Source organism: Mixophyes fleayi, chromosome 3 (genome assembly GCF_038048845.1).
Source record: "Mixophyes fleayi isolate aMixFle1 chromosome 3, aMixFle1.hap1, whole genome shotgun sequence".
Classification (NCBI taxonomy): Eukaryota; Metazoa; Chordata; class Amphibia; order Anura; family Limnodynastidae; genus Mixophyes; species Mixophyes fleayi.
Window position 1 is genome coordinate 43,599,930 of NC_134404.1, and position 26,352 is coordinate 43,626,281.

Sequence of the window (26,352 nt, forward strand, 5' to 3'; positions counted from 1 at the left end):
GTTGTCCTCTCTTTCAGGGTACAGTAAGAGCTGGGAGGTGTGCAGCAAGTTGGGTCAGTGTGAAAATTATACCGATCTGGGCACACGTCAAGAACTGATGGCATTTGCTCTGACTCATTGCCCTCCGTGTGCCATACAGACACTGCTGGCTGCCAGCAGCTCTTTGCAAACACAGGTCAGTACAACCTACAATGTGTGTTAGTGGTGACTATGACATAAACCTGCTGTAAGTCCTATGCGCTAGATCCCTGACTCAGTACATGGATAAGCTGTGACTTCCAGCAGTTAGTATGAGGTAAGGGACAGTGTGTTAGTAGTGACATGACATAGACCTGTTGTAAGTCCTATGTGTTAGATCACTGACTCAGTACATGGATAAGCTGTGACTTCCAGCAGTTAGTATGAGGTAAGGGACAGTGTGTTAGTAGTGACATGACATAGACCTGCTGTAAGTCCTATGTGTTAGATCCCTGACTCAGTACATGGATAAGATGTGACTTCCAGCAGTTAGTATGAGGTAAGGGACAGTGTGTTAGTAGTGACATGACATAGACCTGTTGTAAGTCCTATGTGTTAGATCACTGACTCAGTACATGGATAAGCTGTGACTTCCAGCAGTTAGTATGAGGTAAGGGACAGTGTGTTAGTGGTGACCATGACATAAACCTGCTGTAAGTCCTATGTGTTAGATCACTGACTCAGTACATGGATAAGCTGTGACTTCCAGCAGTTAGGATGGGGTAAGGGACAGTGTGTTAGTAGTGACCATGACATAGACCTGCTGTAAGTCCTATGTGCTAGATCCCTTACTCAGTACATGGATAAACTGTGACTTCCAGCAGTTAGGATGGGGTAAGGGACAGTGTGTTAGTAGTGACCATGACATAGACCTGCTGTAAGTCCTATGTGTTAGATCCCTGACTCAGTACATGGATAAGATGTGACTTCCAGCAGTTAGGATGAGGTAAGGACAGTGTGTTAGTGGTGACCATGACATAAACCTTCTGTAAGTCCTATGTGCTAGATCCCTGACTCAGTACATGGATAAGATGTGACTTCCAGCAGTTAGGATGAGGTAAGGACAGTGTGTTAGTGGTGACCATGACATAGACCTGCTGTAAGTCCTATGTGTTAGATCCCTTACTCAGTACATGGATAAGATGTGACTTCCAGCAGTTAGGATGGGGTAAGGGACAGTGTGTTAGTGGTGACCATGAGATAGACCTGCTGTAAGTCCTATGTGCTAGATCCCTGACTCAGTACATGGATAAGATGTGACTTCCAGCAGTTAGGATGAGGTAAGGGACAGTGTGTTAGTGGTGACCATGACATAGACCTGCTGTAAGTCCTATGTGTTAGATCCCTTACTCAGTACATGGATAAGCTGTGACTTCCAGCAGTTAGGATGAGGTAAGGACAGTGTGTTAGTGGTGACCATGACATAAACCTTCTGTAAGTCCTATGTGCTAGATCCCTGACTCAGTACATGGATAAGCTGTGACTTCCAGCAGTTAGGATGAGGTAAGGGACAGTGTTTTAGTGGTGACCATGACATAGACCTGCTGTAAGTCCTATGTGTTAGATCCCTGACTCAGTACATGGATAAGATGTGACTTCCAGCAGTTAGGATGGGGTAAGGGACAGTGTGTTAGTAGTGACCATGACATAGACCTGCTGTAAGTCCTATGTACTAGATCCCTGACTCAGTACATGGATAAGCTGTGACTTCCAGCAGTTAGGATGAGGTAAGGACAGTGTGTTAGTGGTGACCATGACATAGACCTGCTGTAAGTCCTATGTACTAGATCCCTGACTCAGTACATGGATAAGATGTGACTTCCAGCAGTTAGGATGAGGTAAGGGACAGTGAGTTAGTGGTGACCATGACATAGACCTGCTGTAAGTCCTATGTGTTAGATCCCTGACTCAGTACATGGATAAGCTGTGACTTCCAGCAGTTAGGATGGGGTAAGGGACAGTGTGTTAGTGGTGACCATGACATAGACCTGCTGTGAGTCCTATGTGTTAGATCCCTGACTCAGTACATGGATAAGATGTGACTTCCAGCAGTTAGGATGAGGTAAGGACAGTGTGTTAGTGGTGACCATGACATAGACCTGCTGTAAGTCCTATGTGCTAGATCCCTGACTCAGTACATGGATAAGATGTGACTTCCAGCAGTTAGGATGAGGTAAGGACAGTGTGTTAGTGGTGACCATGACATAATCCTGCTGTAAGTCCTATGTGCTAGATCCCTGACTCAGTACATGGATAAGATGTGACTTCCAGCAGTTAGGATGGAGTAAGGGACAGTGTATTAGTGGTGACCATGACATAGACCTGCTGTAAGTCCTATGTGCTAGATCCCTGACTCAGTACATGGATAAGATGTGACTTCCAGCAGTTAGGATGGAGTAAGGGACAGTGTATTAGTGGTGACCATGACATAGACCTGCTGTAAGTCCTATGTGCTAGATCCCTGACTCAGTACATGGATAAGATGTGACTTCCAGCAGTTAGGATGAGGTAAGGACAGTGTGTTAGTGGTGACCATGACATAGACCTGCTGTAAGTCCTATGTGCTAGATCCCTTACTCAGTACATGGATAAGATGTGACTTCCAGCAGTTAGGATGAGGTAAGGACAGTGTGTTAGTGGTGACCATGACATAAACCTGCTGTAAGTCCTATGTGTTAGATCCCTGACTCAGTACATGGATAAGATGTGACTTCCAGCAGTTAGGATGAGGTAAGGACAGTGTGTTAGTGGTGACCATGACATAGACCTGCTGTAAGTCCTATGTGCTAGATCCCTGACTCAGTACATGGATAAGCTGTGACTTCCAGCAGTTAGGATGAGGTAAGGGACAGTGTGTTAGTGGTGACCATGACATCGACCTGCTGTAAGTCCTATGTGTTAGATCCCTGACTCAGTACATGGATAAGCTGTGACTTCCAGCAGTTAGGATGAGGTAAGGGACAGTGTGTTAGTTGTGACCATGACATAGACCTGCTGTAAGTCCTATGTGCTAGATCCCTGACTCAGTACATGGATAAGCTGTGACTTCCAGCAGTTAGGATGAGGTAAGGGACAGTGTGTTAGTGGTGACCATGACATCGACCTGCTGTAAGTCCTATGTGTTAGATCCCTGACTCAGTACATGGATAAGCTGTGACTTCCAGCAGTTAGGATGAGGTAAGGGACAGTGTGTTAGTTGTGACCATGACATAGACCTGCTGTAAGTCCTATGTGCTAGATCCCTGACTCAGTACATGGATAAGCTGTGACTTCCAGCAGTTAGGATGAGGTAAGGGACAGTGCGTTAGTGGTGACCATGACATAATCCTGTCAGCATGACAGAGTGATCTCCAGCCTTGTCCTTGTCAACACTTTCACCTGTGTTAACGAGAGAATCACTGACCTGATGTCAGCTGGTCCTTTTGTGGCAGGGCTGAAATGCAGTGGAAATGTTGTTTTTGGGATAAAGTTCATTGCCATGGCTAAGAGGGACTTTGAAATTAATTGCAATTCATCTGATCACTCTTCATGACATTCTGTATTTTATGCAAAATTGCCATTGTAAAAACTGAGGCAGCAGACTTTGTGAAGAATAATATTTGTGTCATTTCATAAAACTTTTGGCCCTAACTGAACAGCGCTGTGTAATATGTCAGAACTTTACCAATAAAGGATAATAATTATACTGAATACAGTGTATAATATTATTATCATTATTATACCTGTATATAAATTACCGTGTTGATGAAACTTCTCGGGACACTTGCAATAACCTAAACTACATTTTCATTCTATATATCTCTTACTGTTAATAGGTAATATACAGAACATGGGTTTGGGCATACCCCAGATTGTAGTGTCTTTTTACACCTTTGACATAGAAACCTAGAAACAAAGTGGAAAGATAAAGCTGTATATTTTCTGAGCAGTAGGTTTGCAAAATGATTTCTATGACCTGCTGTTTTCCCAGATTCTCTATCAGGCAGTAAATTACCAGATACAGCCGGGCGGTGTAGAATTGCCGGACAATTCACAGCATTCCGGACCTCCTGTGTCGTCTGGTAGAGACACCACTCAGGTAATGAGGAGACGGCATCTGTCTGCCTCTACGTATATTTACTTTTTAGTTTTCTTCTTCTTTTGTATGTAACTTTGTTTTCTTTGAAAATGTGAAAGAAATATTTAGGCATGGTATATTATACCAGTAAACTGAGTAAAAGGCAGAGACTGGAACAGGAACCAATTATCTGCCTATTTATTTACTTATTCATCTAGCTGGTGTGAATTTATATAGACTGGGTACTTTACTAGGGGTCAGCTTGGGCTAGACAGTGTTAGATTGTCTCTGTTACATCCTATTTGTGTCTTCAGGCTCCACTATGCTACATTTTCTGTGACTCTTAGCTGGTCGGCAACACTGAGTGATATGGATCTATTAAAGTCAAGTAGGATTTAAAGATAATTGGAGAAGCCAATAAAAGAATCACAAGCTCACTGTAATAATCAACCAACCATCCAAGTCTGTCTTTTAAAATAACCATCTGATTGCTTTGTAAAATGGATGCGGTGGTTTTGGTCAAATGTTAAATGCTACAAAATAATGTGAAGGCTTTTAATGCATTGCGCTTGGGCTTATTCCAGTGGAGTTTAAATAATATATAGCTGGAGCAGATTGTCTTGCTAAGGAAATAAATCCAAGCTTTTTATGCATTCTTTAAGTATGTTTTACAGTAGCAAATAGAAATAACACAGGCGGAAATTACAACATGGACAGGACGGAATAGAAAATATTTTCCCTTCCTCTGAGTTGTTGAGGTATTGTTAAGTTATGGAACATATTATATCACTCACTTATTCTGTTGGTACAAGTTGTCATTTCAAAATAAAAAGTAATGGAGAAAAAAAGAACAATGGGAGCAACGCACAGTGGTCGAATGACCTAATCTCACATCACATACAGAGCCATAACAAAAATTAAGACGATTGTCAGCTCTTTTGAGTGTGTATGTGCTGTTCGCTCTCTACAGCTTAGCTGGAGATTCTGGCGCTTTATAAATGAATAATAGTAGTATACAATGGTGATGTGTCTACACAGATATAATGTAAGGTAACAATATAAAGGAAGTAAACACTAACCTGGGTGCATGGGAAGGGATCAGTCATGTGGAGAGGAGATGTTAGTAGTGTTGTGTTGGAACCTAAAGTTACTGCAGTATTGTTTGATCTCTGCTTGACGCATAAGTCTCACTCTTACACTCTTACAATCTGTAGATTGTAAAAGTCATATTAAAGGCTGTGAACACTTAGATAATATGGGAGGATCTGCGAGCTGGTTATTCATATATATATATATTCATTATATTAAATCCTTATAATATCTTTACTATAAATCCTTGCTATTACTTATATATCCTGCATTTAAAAGATTTGTTCCTGCTGAATCTTTACTATTAAAGCCCTTTTTCTATTATCTGTTTGCATGTTTTAACAGGAATAATAACTCGCTTGTATCATATATTTTTTTTTACTTTTTATTTATAACAGCAGGTAAAAAAACAAACAAAAACCATTACAGGTCAGTAAATGTTGTTAAATAACTAGGGTAGGAATTACAAAATAACACACATAATTATATCTTACATAAATCGCTATGTACTGAGCATAAGTTAACACATAATAAACTAACGTCCGCAAGTACCAGTGGAAAGCAAACCAACATTGTAAAGAGACCATGTAAGTATGGGAATATAAGGGGATTGGAACAGACTGCTGAATTTTTGGGGATATTTTTATGTTAGAGTGGGAAAAAAAGCGAAAATGAAAAAAGGGGTGTGGGAGGGGGGGGGCTCTCTATATTCAGTGGGCGTCCCTATACATAGGACCCTCTTATCCATGTAAAGTGTCGAAGAGAGAAGCAGAGGGGAGGGGATGAAAAAAAGAATCTAGAAACAAAAAAACAAGAAAGTCTCCCTGGCAGGAAAGTCTCAAAACCAAATAAAAAACAAACAAAATATATAGTCAAAAAAGAAAGAGAAAATAAGGGCGGCTTGCAGATAGCCTGGTGCATTACTATTATTAAAACTATACCAAGGGTCCCACACTTTGCTTGTATCATATTTTATCACCTTCTGCCTGTGGGAAGAAGTTGGGGTAGCTATATCCAGCCTAAAGTACATTTCATATGCAATTGAACCTGATGTCTAGGTCCTAATGTACCTGTGCCCAAACTTTTCCACTTCTCTCCTTAACTGGAAAGATTATAATCTTATCAACACGCCACAGAAATAAAGACTATGGTTCATTCATTCTTCAGCACAATAGTAAATAGTTTATAAGCAAAGTCTTAAATTCCCTCTATAAAGTGTCCTTTTAATCTTTAGAAATGTAGGTTATGTTTTATAATATGGAGGGCGCAGTGAGCGGTCTGATGGAGACCCACGTCTGACATTTCATTCCATAGTTACTCCTCTTTTATAGTATTTGTTTGATTGTAAATGTTTATTTTTTTGTTGTTTTCGTTTTTCTCCTTCCATGTCCTTCGTATTTTCTGATCTCTTAACCACACAAATTACAGCCTGTTAGTACACCGCTGGGCACAATAGCCGCTGCATACCCCGCACTTGCTTTAAATCGAGAGAAACACTGTGTACTTTAAATACTGTTTATATGAAAAAAAAAAATAGAATATGTTCTATCCAAGGTTATTCTTTCTGGAAAGTTTCTAAAGACCGTAAACCGCACTCAAGTACCTCATGACTTCAATTATGAAGATGTCATTGATGGGCTGAAATTGTTCTTTATTCCAATAACCATTGATAAACGTATGCCTTCTGTTAGCATTGTGCCTTCTCTTAGCAGTATTGATTCAAGCGGAATTCTTCAGTGCTATTGACATAAGATAGGGAGGGTTATTCTATTTTTAAATATGGGATACAAATGCTGCAATAAACTTGCGCCTATGGAAACAAGTTTCACTTGTTAAATGATACCAATAGTATAATGTACTGGTTGATTGACATCTGTTATAGATCTGTGACTAAAGCAGATACAATTGTCTTCTAATCAATATTAGAAGACAATTATTAGCAGAACTATATAGAGACGTCACCTAGTGGAAAAAATACAATATTGTGGAACAAATTGGATTTCTGAACCGTGTTTGTAAAAGTGATGCATTGCACACATGTATTATGTGCCTGTATGAGAGTGCAGACAGAGACTAGCAATAAATTACTTCCTGCTCTATGCATGAACACACACATTTTTATGTTCTTTTTAAGTGCTTTTATGTATTGAGCAGCACTCCAGATGAGTATTCAGTCCTTTGAATAGAGTCCTGTTCAGTGCATGATAAATGCATGTCCAGGTGCAGAAGACACACGTCATCCGGTAGCTCTACAGCTACCGGATCATGGTGAAGCCTATAAAGGTGTGGCGTGTCTGCTGTGACACTAGAGTTAGCATGTACAACGTGTGAGTCCTAATGTCATCAGAGTCCACCTCCAGACGATTGATTAGTCTCACATGGTCAAAGTGATCTACCAGATAATTCATCAGAACTTAGTCATTGTAACGTTATTGTGATGCTGTATTTAGTTCCTTCATGACAATAAAGCCTCTAGTGTGTAGTGTTATTAAAGTGATCCTCTTCTCCATGGTTGTTGTGATGTCATTAGAGTGAAACGCTATTCGAGTTGTATCGTTTCTCTCATGATGACATCATCGGAAGTCCCTAGGAATCTTATGACTTCCTTCAGGTAATAAGACCATACTTGCTGTCTTTAGGTATATCCCCTAGGGGAGGTGAATTTCATTTGGAAAACGAAACCCGAGGCCCAATAATTTTGTCACATGGGCGGGGTCAAATGAAGCAATTCACAATGAATGGCGCCATAGAGGCCCCCGTCCAGGAATGTGGGAGAATGGCTTGCTCTCCCAGGCTTCCGGGAGACCTATCTGGGCAAGTATGAATAAGACTGAACTGTAGTAGTGATGAACGGATCACTGTTATGGGGTTATCAGCATGGACTTGCCTCATTTTAAGATTATGCAATGCATAGATGAAATTCTAGTTTTATATTAGTGATGCATTATGCTGATAGAGTACTGTGCAGATTAGCATGGTCACCTTTTTATATATTGATCGTGTGTTTATAGCAGCTAGACTTGTCCGTCTTCTGATCTGTATGGTGGAGCCAGGACTGATTCTTACAAAGGAGGAGGAGGTAAATTTAAAATGTGGGGACAGATTTATAGTTGGGATAGGACATGTCTTAGATCAACTTTAAAGTTCCGTGTAAAAATAAAGCTATCAAGTATTTGTGATCTATATGAATAAACAGCCAGTATTTATCTTATGTGCAAAATAATAAACTAGTTTGCAAACCTTGCATTGTAACATGGTTTATCCAGGAGAAAACTTACTTTTTTTTTTACTTCCCTTAATGAATCGGGCCCACTGTATGTAGGCAAGCAGGTCCTCTCTAAATGGCTGCCCATAAGAAATCTTAGTAGCCCAAACACAATATTTATTCCATTTAGTTTCAGCTTAGCGTCACAGGACATGGATGGTAAGAGTAGATATATAAGTGAGCCAGCATGATGCCCTTTCATATAGTGTGTTACTGCCAGCCTACATGTGTTGTCCCTTTCTAAATGAGCCGCACTAATCTATCCTTGATAGACTGCAATCATTGCCTGTGTAGCTGCAGTTGCAAATCAATTCTGTCTTTCACAGTGTCCTTTGCACATTGCTCTCCAACTGCTGCAGTATTGTGTGACCTCTGTCTGCCAATTATATAGCTAAAATATTTATCTCAGTCGTGTCCTTTTCAATATAACCATCAGTCTAAATGCTTGGCGTTAGAGTCCCCTTAACATGATCTATACAAGTATTTATAGAGATTTGGTTAGCTTTTTGTAAATTTGTCTTACTGGAAAATGGTTGTAAATGCCAATGGGGAAAGATAGGCTAGTGGGACTTTACTTAGGCAGAGATTCTGCTGACAATTACAAAGCCAGATTATAGTCTGCACAATGGGAGCAAACTAGTTTATCCGAAAGTTCCGCACCCCTTTGTAATACAAGCAAAAGTCCACACAAGGTTTCGGGGACCCCACCGTTCATTAACGATTACTGATCCTTCCTAGAAACAGGATCACCCTTCTGTATCATCTTCAGATTGCAGATGGTGACAGCTGCCTGCCTGCAGCCAGGGAATGGAGGTAATTCCTCTACCTGTCTGCCCATGGGCCAAGCTTTCTATTTAGGTGCTGTATTAGAGGCAGAGAGACATTACCACCTGCAGGGGGTGCTTGTGTCTGGGGGCGATGAGAGGAAGGTAGTTTTGTTTCAAAATAGATTGTACTGAATTATTATTGTATATAGGTTCATCAGTAAAAAAAAATGTAAATAGTTTTTATTGTAGAAAAAAAACAACCTATAAAGTTATTTATCCTTTTTCCAGCCAAATATGTATGTGATCATCACACTGTGGGAGATTTGTTAGGGATATCTATATGACAGCTGTAAATTTATTTTCAGGTGGACTGGTCATCCACGTAGGTAACTGTAGGGGTGATGATCTGTGATATTAGTGATCACCTTTTTCATCATCGCACCAAAGCTACAGCAGCGTCTCTCTTATTTGTGTTCTGCTGCATATCGGTTTGTCATTTGCATACATTAGTCGTAAGATATAGAGGACCTGCATTTAAAAGATAAATGACAAAACCAGTAACAGTGAAGAGTGATGTGTCGGTAGTTTTACATGGTCTGTAGAACTGTTAGAGAATTGTGACGAGAAGTAATAGTAATAGGAGTCAGATGGAAAGAAAACTTTCAGAAATGTATCTTTGTAACTTACACGTTGCATAGACAGTCGGCATGCCAATATATGCATGTATGTACATGTCATGTTATGTGTGCATGCTTTACAGACGTGATGTGTGGTTATTGCATTTCCAGGCTGATGCCAGGATCCCGCCTGCCCAGTCTGTGGATCTGCTGCATCGTACGACAGCCACGACCATGAAAGTCCTCACTAACACCACCCTGACCACTAAGGCTGTGCTGCATGCAGTGAGTGACGGGCAGTTCTGGAAAAAGTCCCTAACGTACCTCCGTCCCCTGAATGTAAGGGATTTGTTTATTTCCTGTTTTGCATATGTACATATTATTATTATCTTTGACTTATAAGGCGCCACAAAGGGCTTGCAGCGCCGTACATTAAATATACAGAAAACAGAACCATAACACAACATGATACAGAAATATATACAAACACAGGTGACAGGGTAAAGCAAATCAGATTATATCTGGGACATATAGTGAAAGGGATGGTAGAAATCAGCGAGGAGAAGGCCAAGGCTTAAGAAAACAGGGCTAGGGAAGCCGGCCAAGAGGTACAGAGGGTGATGGAACAGTAGAAGGAGCACACAAGGAAAGAGGGCCCTGCTTCTGAGAGCTTATATCCTAAAGGGAAGGAGGAGACACACATAGGGTGGTACAAACTGGGGGAGAGATCCAGGACAAGGAAGTTAGGAGGAGGACTAATAGACTTGAATAAAGAAATTAAATATATAATATATTTTATGAATGCAGTGAAATTCATCCATATCTCAAGATATTTCCACACCCCGGTGCTGCACCCGGCTCTTCTACCAGATGACAACCGGTAAAATAAGAAAGGAAACTGTCTGCATTGAAATGTTGTTGATGAAGTTAATCATATGGCTGCCTTGGCTGGTCCAATCAGCTGCTTCAATACCTTTATTAAGGTCTCTGTTTCCTTCCTTCTCCTGTCTGTTAGCTTGAAAGAAGCATTGAATGCAGCGCCATCATAGGTGAGCATCCCTTGAATCCTGGGAGAGCCTCCCGTGAATCCCGAGAGTGCGTCCCGTGAATCCCGGGAGAGCCTCCCGTGAATCCCGAGAGTGCGTCCCGTGAATCCCGGGAGAGCCTCCCATGAATTCCCGCAGAGCGTTCATTTTACAATTTAATGATAATTGACATGAATGACAAAAAAAAATAAAAAAACAAAGGCATTTCTGAATTACAGTTAAAGGGATTAAATCATCAGATTTATTATCAACAAAGAGCTGCACTGTCACTGTTTGCTACTAGTAAAAAGGGTCTGTAGCTTCTTAATTGCGGCTCAGGAGAGGCGATGTTGCATCTTTCAATTTTTGTTTAGCAGTTTGAATTGTCCAGGATCACAGTGTCCCCCGGACCGAGTGTCTGCATCATCGCCTTGTTCCTCTCACTTGTGGCATGTTACCCTTATACAAAAGTGTACTGTCATGTGTCAGTTTATTCAATGAAATGTGTGTTTGTGCTTCTCTTTGGGCTGCTTCATTAAAAAAATAACGTTGTCCTGCTCTTTCACGTGATTTAATATATATATATATATATATATATATATATATATATATATATATATATATAAAATATATTATAGCATGTCCCTTTATTGCTGGTTGCCTTGCAGCTACAGGTTGCTCACCTGACTGCCATTCCTCATAGCAGCCGCATGATCTTCCGGGGAGGTATTAGCCCCTGTACTACAATATGATGCAGCAAAGCTTTGAGAAGACCCTTTGAATGCTCTTTTAAAAGCAAAGACAATTTCTGAAATTTTATCTCCAGCCCCTGAGTAACAGCACTACGGCAGCAGAAACAGAGTAACTGTGTTTTCACATCATTAGTTGGATAAAATAAAACAAATCTCCTTTTTAAGCAATTAAGTCACATGAGGATTTCACATCTCACAAGTTTTCAATATATTAAGATTTAGCAGTGAAAGATCTCGGTTATGATTGTATGTCACAGGTCACTTGCTCTACATAATACAGCCGTCAAGGTGATCTATTGTCCAGGAAAACTGACGGAAATACAACAATGGAAGTTGCACTTTTTAAAGCTAAATCAAATTTTGAGTTAAAGTGTAACTTAAAATAATAAATAAATAGAAGACAAGTTCTTTGCCCCTTGAAATACAAACCCTTCTATCGCTTTCTATGTGGATTCTCACCCTCTTACCCAGCAGCAGTTCCAGGCTGTAATAGCAGAGATAGATCTGCTAATATCAGTGAAGATTCTCCATTGCAAAATTGATTTTGTGGCTGGGGAAAGAAAAAAACAAAACAAAAAAATAACCTTAGAAATTCCAAGATTAATGCCACATGCCCAGTGATGAACACACAGCGGTGTGTAAATAATCTCTGTAGGAGGCGTCTGTTTCCAAGGGCACTTACTAACAATCTCCCCCAGGGTATTATTCCACACCTGAGCTGGCCTATGTCTGTGTTTGTACATCGCGGCTTTCAATCATTCCCCACGATACCTAGAGTTTCAAATTATAGCTGTCAACTCGCTAACCTACCGTTGCCATCCTCTTCTATCCCCGTATCTGACACTGTCTTGTAATTCCGGGTGTGGGAGAAAACAAACACGTTTAACCCTTCATATTCCTGTCTTTGATTGAGCAGGCTCAGGAGCAGAGCGACACGTCAAAAAGCAGTGCCAAGGGATCGAACGCAGCAAGGGTGAGCCTAGGCTGCCATCCTTTTTATGAGTCTCTAATCAATCCTTTTATTGCTGGAGTAAGTATATTGTCTATTGATTTATATAACTTAATTAAATGTCTTCAAGTGGGTTTTGAGGATTAATAAGGCTTCATCTTACCTGAGCAAAATTGATATTTATCTGATAGGCTCCTGTTATAATTTAGGATCTGTTTCTTATTTACTTTTCCGCATTATGCTGTAGTTTTAAGATTGGCCTTAAGGTGTAGAATGATCAACAATAGATAATGAGATATCGTTGTATCATAGTTTGATATGTATTCTGAATCCCGCTTCCCATAAGACGTGCACTGTCATTATTTACACTGGTTGTCCTATAACTCAGTCCCTGTCCAACAGCTTAATGTTGAGGTTTGAAGCATGGACTTGGATGTATCTGTGCGGTAAATCTATGTGTGTAGTGACACAGAGCACCACGTGTTGTCCCACAGTGTAAATGATTCATGTTGTGCTGCCACTCGTCAGCCGACTTCAGACCGGGTACACACTGGTGTTAACATACGTGCGCTTACTAGCGTTTTTATAATGGCGTGCTAATGGCAGAGCCGTAACTTAGAATTCTAGCGCCTGGGGCGAGAAAGACTAATGCCGCCCCACTAGCCCTCAATTTTAACCAAATGAACCTAAAATATTCCTAAACTGCGCCCCCTTTCAGCATTGTGCCCTGGGCGGTCGTCCCTATCGCACAGCCCCAGTTACGGCCCTGGCAAATGGGTATCGGGAGGGAATCTGTTGCTTCCTATGGATTTTATTTCCGTTTGCGCCTGCGGCTAGCAGAGGAGACGGCGCATGTTCCATTTACTTGTAGTTCCTGGAGTTAAGACAAGGGGGGGTCAATGGAATGACCAAGCTGCAGGTACACACTACTATAGTATGATCCCATTAGACATATGGTGTCGCTGGCATTTGGGGGTGTATCTGACATAAAGGGGCAGTTGTGTGCAGACCCACTGTGACTTTGCACAAGTCTATTACAGCATGTAGGTTTGGTAATATTGCTTGCTCTTAGTGTTAATCACTGGTCTCATCCATCCATGGGCGATGCCCTGCACTTACCGGATGGAGAGTGCCGCTACAGCGTTGATAACTATTGTCTTGTCTATATTACTTTATAAGTTAATACTTAATTACTAAGAGTAAAATGCAAACACACTACATGTTCTCCTTGTATACTGAACATATCCTGTCATGTGTTGGATTGTAGTGGGCTAAAGTCTGTGGAGGCTGTACTATGTATTTATATTACAAGACCCCCCAAAAATGTTTCTGGAAATTAAATGTTAAAATGTTGGTAGCCATGTGGAATGGACACTTTAATAGGATGATAATAATTATAGCTTTTAGTGAACCTATAAGGGTTATATAAATGGTATAACAAAACATTCCCTCCCAGTGTTACTTAAACTCAATGGAAGCAGCTAATGATTGTTCTGAAACAACATGTAAGAGCATTCAGACAATTAGTTCAATAGGAACCATCCGTGTCTCATGCCTCGGTGATGTTACTGGTTCCTAGGGAATTTATAGAATATACTTATGAATATTGGTTCAGCTGACAAAATGTCTGCCACCGCTGTGTGAGCCCACAAAATGGCTGCCACCGCTGTGTGAGCCCACGTAATGGCTGCCACCGCTGTGTGAGCCCACATGATGGCTGCTACCGCTGTGTGAGCCCACATAATGGCTGCCTTCTCTGTGTGAGCCCAGATAATGGCTGCCACAGCTGTGTGAGCCCACATAATGGCTTTCACCACCGCTGTGTGAGCCCACATAATGGCTTCCAGCACCGCTGTGTGAGCCCACATAATGGCTTCCACCACCTCTGTGTGAGCCCACATAATGGCTTCCACCACCTCTGTGTGAGCCCACGTAATGGCTTCCACCACCGCTGTGTGAGCCCACGTAATGGCTGCCACTGCTGTGTGAGCCCACGTAATGGCTGCAACCGCTGTGTTAGCCCACGTGATGGCTGCCACCGCTGTGTGAGCCCACATGATGGCTGCTACCGATGTGAGCCCACATAATGGCTGCCACCTCTGTGTGAGCCCAGATAATGGCTGCCACCGCTGTGTGAGCCCACGTAATGGCTGCCACCGCTCTGTGAGCCCATGGATTGGCTGCCACTGCTGTGTGAGCCCACATAATGTGTATATGTGATGGATATGATGGATACACTTTTAAAACAGGTTTCCACTTTCAGATCATTTTAATTAACTTGTAGAAAAGAATTGACTGCACCAGGTATACCATTAGACCTCCTTCACTTATATAAATATCTCTTCCACCATTAATGTGGTGTGATTAACTAATAAGGAGGGGTGCACCCGGTCATAGAGTTTTAGTAACCTTTATTTATAAACGAAGAAAAAAGATGACCAATTGGGGCACTCTTTTAATGGGTGTAGACATATATATTGTTATTGTATTTATATGTATATGTAACATTATATATACATATAAATACAATAACAATATATATGTCTACACCCATTAAAAGAGTGCCCCAATTGGTCATCTTTTTTCTTCGTTTCTAAATAAACATTTTAATTAACTGCCTTGTACATTCCTTCCTGCAACTCATTTTCCATTCTAGCTTTTGCCTGTGTTTTTCAGCCATGTATTTACATCATTTAGATGATTTGTTGTTTCTCATCACCCTGGTATAAGAGACAGTTCTGCTGAGCTCTCAGTATTGAACACAACTATATACAGAGAGCAGCTTGTCCTATTCCAGGGAAATAAAACACAGCAAATTCTTATGGAATGAGTTCATGGCTGAAAAGCTATAGAAAGTTAGTAAAGGTTGCAGGAGGTAATGTACAAGCCATTAAATTAAATTCACCTGAACCTTAAAACGTCTTAACCAAATATTTAATGCCTATGTCCGTTCTATAAGAGTAGGTGAAGAAGACTAACTCTTTCTCTCTGGTTGTATGGTGACAGAATGAAGCTACATACTCGGCGTATCAGCACAGTTCCCTGGAAAGCTTTGCTGAAGTACTCCTGAGGACAGGAAAACTATCCGAGACAAAGAGCGAGGGGGATAGCCTGTTCCCTGCAACAGAAGGTACAGTACACAGCGCACAATGCATCCTCAGATACCAGCCGCGGGCACGTCGCAGTGCGTGTGTCTGCTACAGCTAGGATAATGCCTTGAGACAAATGCTGATGGTTCTTCCATTCTACCACTTAAACACATTGACACATGCATTCAAACAAGTGATCTGACTGGTCGATCTCTCCCTTTCTCACTGCTGGGAATGACACATTTGAACATGTTTTGTTTTCCTTTCCTAAAGGTTCTATTTAGTGTTTTTTTTTCTAGCTCACGTTGATCTTCTGTTTTTGTTGCTACTTTGTTCCTTCACATGCTGTCTGTTTATATTCTTTTCAGCTATATATTGTTTGTTTTTTTTAAAGTGTAAATGACTTATCACCCATAAAATATGTACAAATGTGTTTATGGAGGACAAATGCGTATGTATAAAATGCAGTAGAATGTAGATTATTTTCTTGGCGTTTGCTAATTAGCCAAAATAAGGGCATTTACCCACTGGCATTGTGTTTGTATACCTGATGCACGCACAAAAGCATAGCATGTATAAGTGTTACGGGGTCCACATGCAGTTTATGTGCGGTGGGCGCATCCAAGTGTCTTTGCGTCTGGAATGGGGAACAGAGCGTTTCCCACGCATCTTAGTAGCCCGTCCATTTCACTGAGGTATCCAGCGTACAAAGTCCGTGTAGACAATGAATTAGAGAAGTTCCGTATATCTCACCCCCTTCAGTCCATACACTGGATTTGTAGAGCATGAAGGTTTAATAAAATCTGGTAGTTGGCGGCTGTCCAATTGTATGTAGATAGACACAGAAAAAGGTTGAATGGAGAAGCACTCCAGTCCTTAGTCCAAAAATTATATGCAGATTAAAACCAATCTTTATTTGTTTCTTATTAAACAAGCACTCAAATAGCATTTATATTTTATTTGTGACCAGTGAGAATAGTCCACAACCTGGTGCGGAGCCAAATTCCTTTATACTATAGGCTGTCGGATTGAGTTGTACCTCTCTTCCCTTTGTATATTTTCAGCAGACTCTACCAACGTCGCTCTCTTCCCTCTCGTTTGTTTATGATCGCATAATGTGTATGTTGTATTTTTATTTTGTTATTGTTTTTGATGCGTGGGTTCCCTCCGGGTGCTCCGGTTTCCTCCCAAACTTCACAAACATACTGGTAGGTTAATTGGCTGCTATTACATTACCCTTAGTCTCTCTTGGTCTGTGTGTGTGTATCTTAGGGGATTTAGATTGTAAGCTCCAATGGGGCAGGGACTGATGTGAGTGTGCAGCGCTATAGAATTAGTGGCGCTATATAAATAGATGATGATGATAGCCCAGTAAATAAAAACAGTGAAGTGTGACTGGCACGGTGTTTAATTAAAAGCTCATATATTTTAGTGAAGCAGAACAAGGGCACTAGGAAAGGTGATAACAGTATATTGCTGCCTCCAAGGGGAATATTCAGTTAGCCGCGGAGTTCCTCCAGTACAGTCGTGAAGGCACTCCCAGCCGATGTTGTGGATTTTTTTCCACAAGGGATCGAGGAGAAATCCGCGATGTTGAGGTACCGCAGTACCTGAAAATGTCCGCAGCAGTGATGTTTCAGAAGGAGATCGCGGCTAGTTGAATGTGCCCCCTAAAGTCATCCGCAGCAGGGCTGACCACTTGGTCCAGTAAGTTTCGGTGGTGGATCAAATCATTTGAGCTTTCCCTATCTATAATAATAACTTTTCATTTTCTATTTCTCTCCTCGTTATTATAATAACCATGACATGTATCCCCTGGGGCTCGTCTGCTTTATGTATTAGTAGCCTTCTGAGATGTGTAAACAAAGTCCTTACAGACGTTCTAAATGTCTTTCCTATTATCTAGCAGGGTTATGACTCATATCAAATAAATCCCACATCACCTGCAGCTGGCTGCCCTGAGTTCTGCCAGCGGGTCACGCTTGGCTCAGTTACGTCATTCCTGACATTTGGTAGAGTACTCTTCTTTCCAGATGCTCCTCTTTCTAATTTCCCCAGGAATGAACTGTCACAGACCCGCGTCTACCTGCTGTATCATAATAGCAAATGGGTACAAGCATACAGATGATTACAGACTCTCTTATACCATTATACTAATCCTGTGTCCTGGCCACCAGGCAGAACTTAATTAACACGTTTACGGCCACATATAATAACTATTCAGTATGTGCAATTGGTTTATGAAATGTGATTCATTGCAAAATATATGAATAAATATCTGAAATGCTTGGGGCTTTCTTGAAGGAGGCATAGTGGGTGCACAGCGTGTCAGAATCGGAAGTAATAACCTTTAGAATTCCAATATAAAGCAGGTTTGCTGCCAGCTATGTGGCTTCTGCCCCAAGTGTCACACCTGCTGCTGTCGTATGTTACTGTAACCATCATATATCCATATACGGAGCGTTCCTGGGTGTCTGAGCAAACTCTGTGCTCTTACTTACAATGGATGGAGGTGTGCATGGGGAAGACCATGAGGTGTGAACAGTGTAGTTAGTGGACAATCTTCTGCAGGACAAGTAACCAATATTTCATGGGTTATTATAACATAGGACAATAACAGTGGCACAAATGCACATCCATAGCCGCAGAGCCATGTAACACAGAACCAGTGCTGTAGATTACTTGACGTTCGGTAGGCTCACACTATCGCCCATATCCAGGAACTGTGTAGATGAGGTTTAGGTGGCCCCTCTGCTCTCACTAAGTTCACAGTATAGGGCACCATTAATGGAACTAATGACTTCCTCACTAACAGCTTGTTAGACTTGTAGAAGTGTTAATTCTCATGTGATATATTCTCTGTTCTATGGTCAGACTGCCTATACTTACTGTATGGGTAATTTCCTTCTGTGACTCACTTGTCAGTAGTTTAATAAATCACCTATATCAATGCAATACTATACATTTGGTGTGTGTGTGTGTCATTTAAATTTACCCTGTATACCATGTCTGACAATATAGTCTTGAAAACTCACATCTAAAACTTATTCAGTTAGTCAATGCAGGTCATCCCTTTAATTCCACATTTACCTGCTTTCATGAATGAATTACTCATCATCAATCTTTGCTGTACCTATCACAATCCCAGATTCCTCTCTATTATCTTCACATCACCTAATACTGAATGTGAATTCAGTTATCGATTTAGAAAGCGTTGTCTGTCTGAGCATTACACGTGCAGAGTCAAAACATTTGTGGAGCTCTTGGTATTGTTATCTGTGAGAAAAAACAAAACCAAAAAGTGAGTTGAGCTCCATAAGTGAACACTGTAAAAACATCACCCTATTCTCGGGAAAGGACAGGAGACCATGCAGTATTTCTCTTTGGATGCATATAATTATGGTAGGCTCAGCTGATGAAGTGTTAGAGGGACAGATCCACACTTATGCGGGTCAGAGCAGGTAACGAACACCTGCAGGCGCCAGCAGACAGGAGCCCTAGATAAATATGTAGAGTTCTCCTAATGTGTCATGTTGAAATGAAGCTTTAATAAAGCAGCGATAATGTAAGTTGTCCTAGTGCTCCTTTTTTTGTTTTCCTTCCCAGTACTGCCTAGAGCTAAACTGGCTTCTAATCCTGGCGGATGAGTGAGTGCCGTGGCATATTAATGCTGCAGAGAGGTTTAATGAAGTGACTTACATCCTGACAGTTCATTACCTATTAAAGAATAAGCTCGGGGCAGAGGACTTGTCTGAAAGTAGATTTGATCCGTTCAGTGTACCCCTAGAGTAATGCTTTCTGCAGGGGGTCTGTACTTCTCCCTTCACTGTGATATTCTTACCATTAGTATTATGCTGTATATAGTCCCTGCTACACAGAATGACATTAGACTGTGACTATGTGAGCTCCACACCCCGCTCTACCTTTGTTACACGCTCGCTGCCTGTTTACAGATAACTATAGGAGATACAGGGCGAATGTATAGGTATGGATGTACAGAAGAGACACCGTGGATGGATGTACAGAAGAGACACCGTAGATGGATGTACAAAACAGAGACTGGATGGGCGCTCTGGGTATATACCGCGGGGAAATAGAGGTAGTGTAGATAGTTTAGTAGATATATCGATCTATCTATATATTTCTAGCATACTGCACTATTAGGCACCTACCCCTTCACCCCCCCTCTCTTTTATAGATTTGTATCTGGATTAACCCCGCCGGCTGATTGAAGGAAGGCAGCCAGACGTACATGAAGAGGTGCTCTCTGGAATATTTGTTATATCAATTGACTTTGGACTAGATTATTGAGAGAAGCGCCACACTCCATCAGTTCTCTGTGTGTGTGTATGTATATATATATATATATATATATATATATATATATATATATATAAAATCCTCTCTCTCTCTCTCTCTCTCTCTCTCTCTCTCTCTATATATATATATATATATATATATATATATATATATATATATATATATATATATATAAAATCCTCTCGCTCTCGCTCTCTCTCTCTCTCGCTCTCTCTCTCTCGCTCTCTCGCTCTCTCTCTCTCTCTCTCTCTCTCTCTCTCTCTCTCTCTCTCTCTCTCTCTATATATATATATATATATATATATATATATATATAAAATCCTGTCTCTCTCTCTCTCTCTCTCTCTCTCTCTCTCTCTCTGTATATATATATATATATATATATATATATATATATATATATATATATATAATCCTCTCTCGCTCTCTCGCTCTCTCTCTCTCTCTCTCTATATATATATATATATATATATATATATATAATCCTCTCTCGCTCTCTCGCTCTCTCTCTCTCTCGCTCTCTCGCTCTCTCGCTCTCTCGCTCTCTCGCTCTCTCTCTCTCTCTCTCTCTCTCTCTCTCTCTCTCTCTCTCTCTCTCTCTCTCTCTCTCTATATATATATATATATATATATATATATATATATATATATATATATATATATATATATATATACCATAAATATTTTGTGGATTTGAGCACTGTAAATGGAGTAGGTGAATAAGACATCCACTACATTCTGAAGATATATACTGCCCGATGATAACTTAGAAATATATCGATATAGATAAATATTGTAGATACAGTATATATCTATTGAGTACTTGAGATGGGAATTGTAGAACTAGATACTGTAGCTAGAGTAAGGACTCAATGAAACGCGCTGTAAGCAAACCGCGTTGGTTATACCGCAGGACTCTTTCAGTATGGTTCTCTGTCAGTGCGATCCATCCTGCGTGCAGCGTGAGCAGAACCCAACAAAACATCCATCTGAATAAGCTGATTGCTCGTTCTGACTTGTGTGCTCACTGTACTGTCAGCATGTAGATAAGTATTATATATTTGTAAATATTTATATATATATTTTTTTTTATCAGAGTATAACTAAACATTTAAATGCAATTGTCCATGTGTATTTTGGATTATCTACTCCTTTATTAATCATTCTGTAACACAATAATCTAGTAATGTTTTTTGTTTTTCCCGATGCTGCTCATACATCCTCTCTGTACGAATGAGGTTTACTTATTGCTTTATACACATGATGTCAGGTTTTATTGAATAGACCATTAGAGATGGTAACGCTGGCTTTTCTTTTGTTCATGCAGTGAATAGCAACCTCTCTTCCATTCAGATACAGCGAAGCGCATTCAAATACTATTCCTGCACACATTTTAAATGCATAATAGATTCGTAGTCATTAAAATGTTCTCTACCATAGTTAATTCAGCTCAAAGATGGTTCTGTTTCCAAACTACAGTAAAGACTTGTTCACGTCAGAATATTCATGCTGGGTTCTTCTCCGGATGAACAGATCAGACAGTCGACTTCAACCCCTTTGTACCAACACGCAAACATGAGCCTGGTGCCTCCACTGCGTGACGGTATGACGATTCTATGTCCTGAATCAGAATTCACGGGAACTGGTAACATTGCTGAGGCACAGTACATGCAGCCATTTTGTGTAAATGCAGCCATTTTGTGTAAATGCAGACATTTTGCGGACTGAAATCATTTTCAAGAGAATGCAGCTTATCAATGTGCTTGGGAAAGTTTTGTGATGAGTATTGGCCATAAAGTGCCTCAGTGATACCGCTAGTGCCTAGTGTACTGATAGCCTGCATTTCCACTGGTTCAGCTCACAAAATGGCTGCCTCTACTTTGTGTAGGTAAGAGGTGGTCTATACAGATCACAATAACCGTCGTAGTTGGTGAACTGTGATGTATGAGGTGGATCACTGACTGGGCGGAGTGAGTGGGTAATCTGTACTTCTAGCACAATAATTATAAAAACTGGACTTTTCCATTGCACTGAGCCAATGTAGCCACAGTAGATCTTCCCGGCAGGTTCATGTTCGTAAAGCCTAATAAATATCAGCTGGTAGATATTCTGTGTGATTTACTAATTCATACCTGCAGACCAGACATTTACTTGTCTCCGTTTATATTGTACCAGACAAAGCTAATGGTGGGTGGCATACTTCTGTTTACTAATCACCCCAATTGTCTATTTCTTTCAAAAGAAATTACAATTCAGACAACCCCATGTGGTAATGAGAGGGGCGAGGAGAGAGACAACCCACATAGTAGTCAGAGGGGCGAGGAGAGACCTCACATAGTAGTAATAGGGGTGAGGAGAGACCCCCACATAGTAGTAAGAGGGGTGAGGAGAGACCCCACATAGTAGTAAGAGGGGCGAGGAGAGACCTCACATAGTAGTAAGAGGGGTGAGGAGAGACCTCACATAGTAGTAAGAGGGGCGAGGGGAGAGACCTCACATAGTCGTAAGAGGGGCTAGGAGAGACCCCCACATAGTAGTAAGAGGGGCTAGGAGAGACCCCCACATAGTAGTAAGAGGGGCGAGGAGAGACCCCACATAGTAGTGAGGGATGAGGAGAGACCCCACATAGTAGTGAGGGATGAGGAGAGACCCCACATAGTAGTAAGAGGGGCGAGGAGAGACCTCACATAGTAGTAAGAGGGGCGAGGGGAGAGACCTCACATAGTAGTAAGAGGGGCGAGGGGAGAGACCTCACATAGTAGTAAGAGGGGCGAGGAGAGACCCCCACATAGTAGTAAGCGGGGCGAGGAGAGACCTCACATAGTAGTAAGAGGGGCGAGGGGAGAGACCTCACATAGTAGTAAGAGGGGTGAGGGAGACCCCTTAATGTGTTTGTGCTGGTTTAGTATTATTACTATAACTGTTATGTTGTATTAGTGGCATTACTCATACTTTGAGGAATTTCCCTCTGGGAGATCCCTGAAGAGGGGCAGAAGGAGGCAGGGTATAGCGATTTGTGTCACTTTGGCCCTGCGACAAAATCGGGGCTAAAATATAAAGCGATTCGCCATGAATCACGACCCGTCAAGGACAGGATGCGGGAGACTTGTCTGCTCTCCCAGAGTCCGGGAGACGTACCCAGAATTTGGTAATTACTAATATTCCTTTACATTAATCAGTTAAGAGTAAATAATGACTACAGGGAATATCTTGCACTCAGTTTCTCAGTTCCTACACTGTACGGGATATAATGCAATATATTTGTGAATGTTATTAGTGTCTTTTATATAAGGCAACAAGTGTAGGAAGAAAAGCGATGTATATACATATATATTCTACATTCTTAATGCACGCTAGTGCAAACTATGTTTTGTATTGTGTAAAATATAAAAACATTTTGTTTTTGGATTTAGTGATCATTTAAAGAAAGTAATAACTGGACTGATGAATTAATATACATCTGAAAGAACAATTATAAAAGGAGAATGAGAATATTGGTCAATACACAGGAGGTCCAATAACAATTATGTAGGCATTACAATAAATCTGTACACTCTGTTACCAGATCAGTTACTGAAGGCCATTTACCAACGGAAGTAGACATGACGCATAGCCGCTCTGCAACCACAATGGTTCACACATCTATGCTGACTATTTACATAATGAGCACAGCATGGGGGCTGCATGCATGTAAACTAATTAAGATATCACCCACTGCTGCCACCATGAGGGCAGTTTAATAATAATAATCCCCCCGTTTGGTGTAAATACTGTGTTTTTCCCCCGGTTGCCCATCCTGCAGGCGAGAAAGCCTGGCTGCTCACTGCTCAGCTGATTCACCACAAGAGGTGTTAGAAGAGAACACTTGTACACAGGTCTCTCATTATCTAAAGGCGTGTTCTTTGTATCTCTCCAATTTAATGGCTAATGGCTAGGTATGACAAACGCTGCTGATAAGTGGCAGGCGGACATAGATTTGATTGAGCTGCACCTGTTCCTCCTTTCATTGATAAATCGCGTAGGAGTAACTTCAGAGCCCCAAACAAATGCATAATATCCTCATTCAATGATTTAATAGAAAATCAACCACCCCCGGAGAGGATCTTTCCTCTGATGCCTGACAACAACAATGTACTCAGTGTCCATTTAAGATCCACCAATTTAGCAACTCGTAAGTAAATTGGTGCAATATATCTTATGCTCCGTTATTATGATAATATAGTTTCAAAACGAATAAAACTAAGTTTTATTGTGAGAAGTTTGACTAGAACTTATGAAACTGCTGCTTCTGGGAATGTCAGTCAGCATAAATGAAAAATTCATGACTGATCTTTTCTCTGGAAAATGTAAATTCTCTTGTCCGAGGCAGAGCTGAGAAGTGACACACGTTGCTAGACCCAGTTTAATATGGATACTGTGTTTGACATTAATTGCAGAAAATCACTGAATTTGATTAGCATGGAAAAATGGTTCTCCGTGTGTACAGCAATTTGGTATTGTAAGTCAAGAGGTGAACAGCAGGTACAGGGAGATTTCATACTATGATTTAATTGTTTACTACTCAAAAGAAAAATTGGAGAACAAATACAAGTTAAAGCATATGATATTTAAAGGAAAACTAAAAGAGGAATCCTAGTTTTTCCTATAGGAAGGTAAAATATATTGTTCACTTAATTATATAGTTTTTTGTCCCAATAGCTCTTTGTTGCAAAGTTTTGGTAAAAATAAAAAAAGTAATCAAAAACAGATGACCCTTCTAATGCTGGACCCCTGGAAGGTGACTTCAGATTGGAGGTTTTGGAGACCTCCGTCAGAAAATCCCCTAATCTGTCCAAAATAATCATTAGGGGCCTGATTCATTAAGGATCTTAACTTGAGAAACTTCTTATTTCAGTCTCCTGGACAAAACCATGTTACAATGCAAGGGGTGCAAATTAGTGTTCTGTTTTGCACATAAGTTAAATACTGACTGTTTTTTCATTGTAGCACACAAATACTTGATAGCTTATTTGTACACTGAAATTTAAAGTTGATATTTGTGTGCTACATGAAAAAACAGTCAGTATTTAACTTATGTGCAAAACAGAAAACAAGTTTGCACCCCTTGCATTGTAACATGGTTTTGTCCAGGAGACTGAAATAAGAAGTTTCTCAAGTTAAAATCCTTAATGAATCAGGCACTGAATGAGAAGACTGGCTAAAGTCCACTCACACCCCTCCCACCGAGTTTAAGTGTTTTATTAATACCAGAACCTGCCTCTACCTTTGGTCCTGTGTGTATATCTATCTGTCGGGAACTAACTACTATATTGTTTTTGGCCTACTAGGGTATTGCAACGATGACTGTACTATTACCTTTCCTTACTGCACTGGCTCCTTATTTCTCTGGGATCAGTCAGTTCTTATATCATCTGTAACTGTTACACAGAGAAGCTGGATGAAGACATAACTAGACTTCTCTGAACCGTTAGCACTGTCCCTAATTACAGAACGAGATCTCCCTGATAACACTGACTTCTGGTCTAACAGAAGCACAGATGGTCTTAATTGTAGTTGACAGAGGAACTACTTATAAGCATGAAGCAGTCTCACAGCTGAAGCTGAGCGTTCCCTTCACAAGACCACCTTTATCAGGTATCTAACACTCATTCTGCGTTGGCCAGGGAATGCCACTCACCACATAAGTAGAACTTTGGATTCTTTTAAAGCTTACTGAACTCTACTCAAAGCTAAATATTACATTTCAGCCGGGGCTTTCCTTTATTGCTGTGTGTTTGATTTTTATTTTAAATCCATAATAGATTGTATTACTTTAATACAGCTACCCAGGTTTTCTGCGTTCTGCCAGACATCAATGGCTCTCAGTGTCATATCACAACACAGATCTTATTACCATTTCCCCTTCCTCAGCATTCTCTGCGTCTCCTCACTGTGTATAGATCAGAAAGCAGAGAGAGTTGTACTGCTCCTGTAAGTCATCTGAACCGTACAATTACAGTCTGTCATTTAACACAGTGGGAGACCAACATAATGTGTCTGATGTGGAGTTGGGCCGCAAAAAAGGCATAATTTCGGATAAAAAGAAGGGCAGGTAAAAATAGCTCATCTTAAGGCCCTTGTAGGTTTGGATATGCTGCTGTCTTACTCAAGACACAAGTCACATCATCATCATCATCACCATTTATTTATATAGCGTCACTGATTCCGCAGCGCTGTACAGGGAACTCACTCACATCAGTCCCTGCCCCCATTGAGCTTACAATCTAAATTCCCTAACATACACACACAGACAGAGAGACTAAGGTCAATTTGATAGCAGTCAATTAACCTACTAGTATGTTTTTGTAGTGTGGAGGAAACCGGAGCACCCGGAGGAAACCCACGCAAACACGGGGAGAACATAC

General features: G+C 40.8%; 1 protein-coding gene across 2 annotated transcripts in view; it reads left to right on the plus strand.

Annotated features, from left to right (window-relative positions):
* NBAS (NBAS subunit of NRZ tethering complex) overlaps positions 1–26,352 on the plus strand; it is a 477,499-nt gene that overhangs the window by 233,304 nt on the left and 217,843 nt on the right. For both annotated transcript variants that reach the window (XM_075201412.1, XM_075201413.1), the window contains exons 34-38: positions 18–175; positions 3,989–4,096; positions 9,985–10,152; positions 12,507–12,620; positions 15,546–15,669. In XM_075201412.1, the coding sequence (XP_075057513.1) occupies positions 18–175; positions 3,989–4,096; positions 9,985–10,152; positions 12,507–12,620; positions 15,546–15,669 (672 nt within the window). The remainder of the gene's footprint in view (positions 1–17; positions 176–3,988; positions 4,097–9,984; positions 10,153–12,506; positions 12,621–15,545; positions 15,670–26,352) is intronic.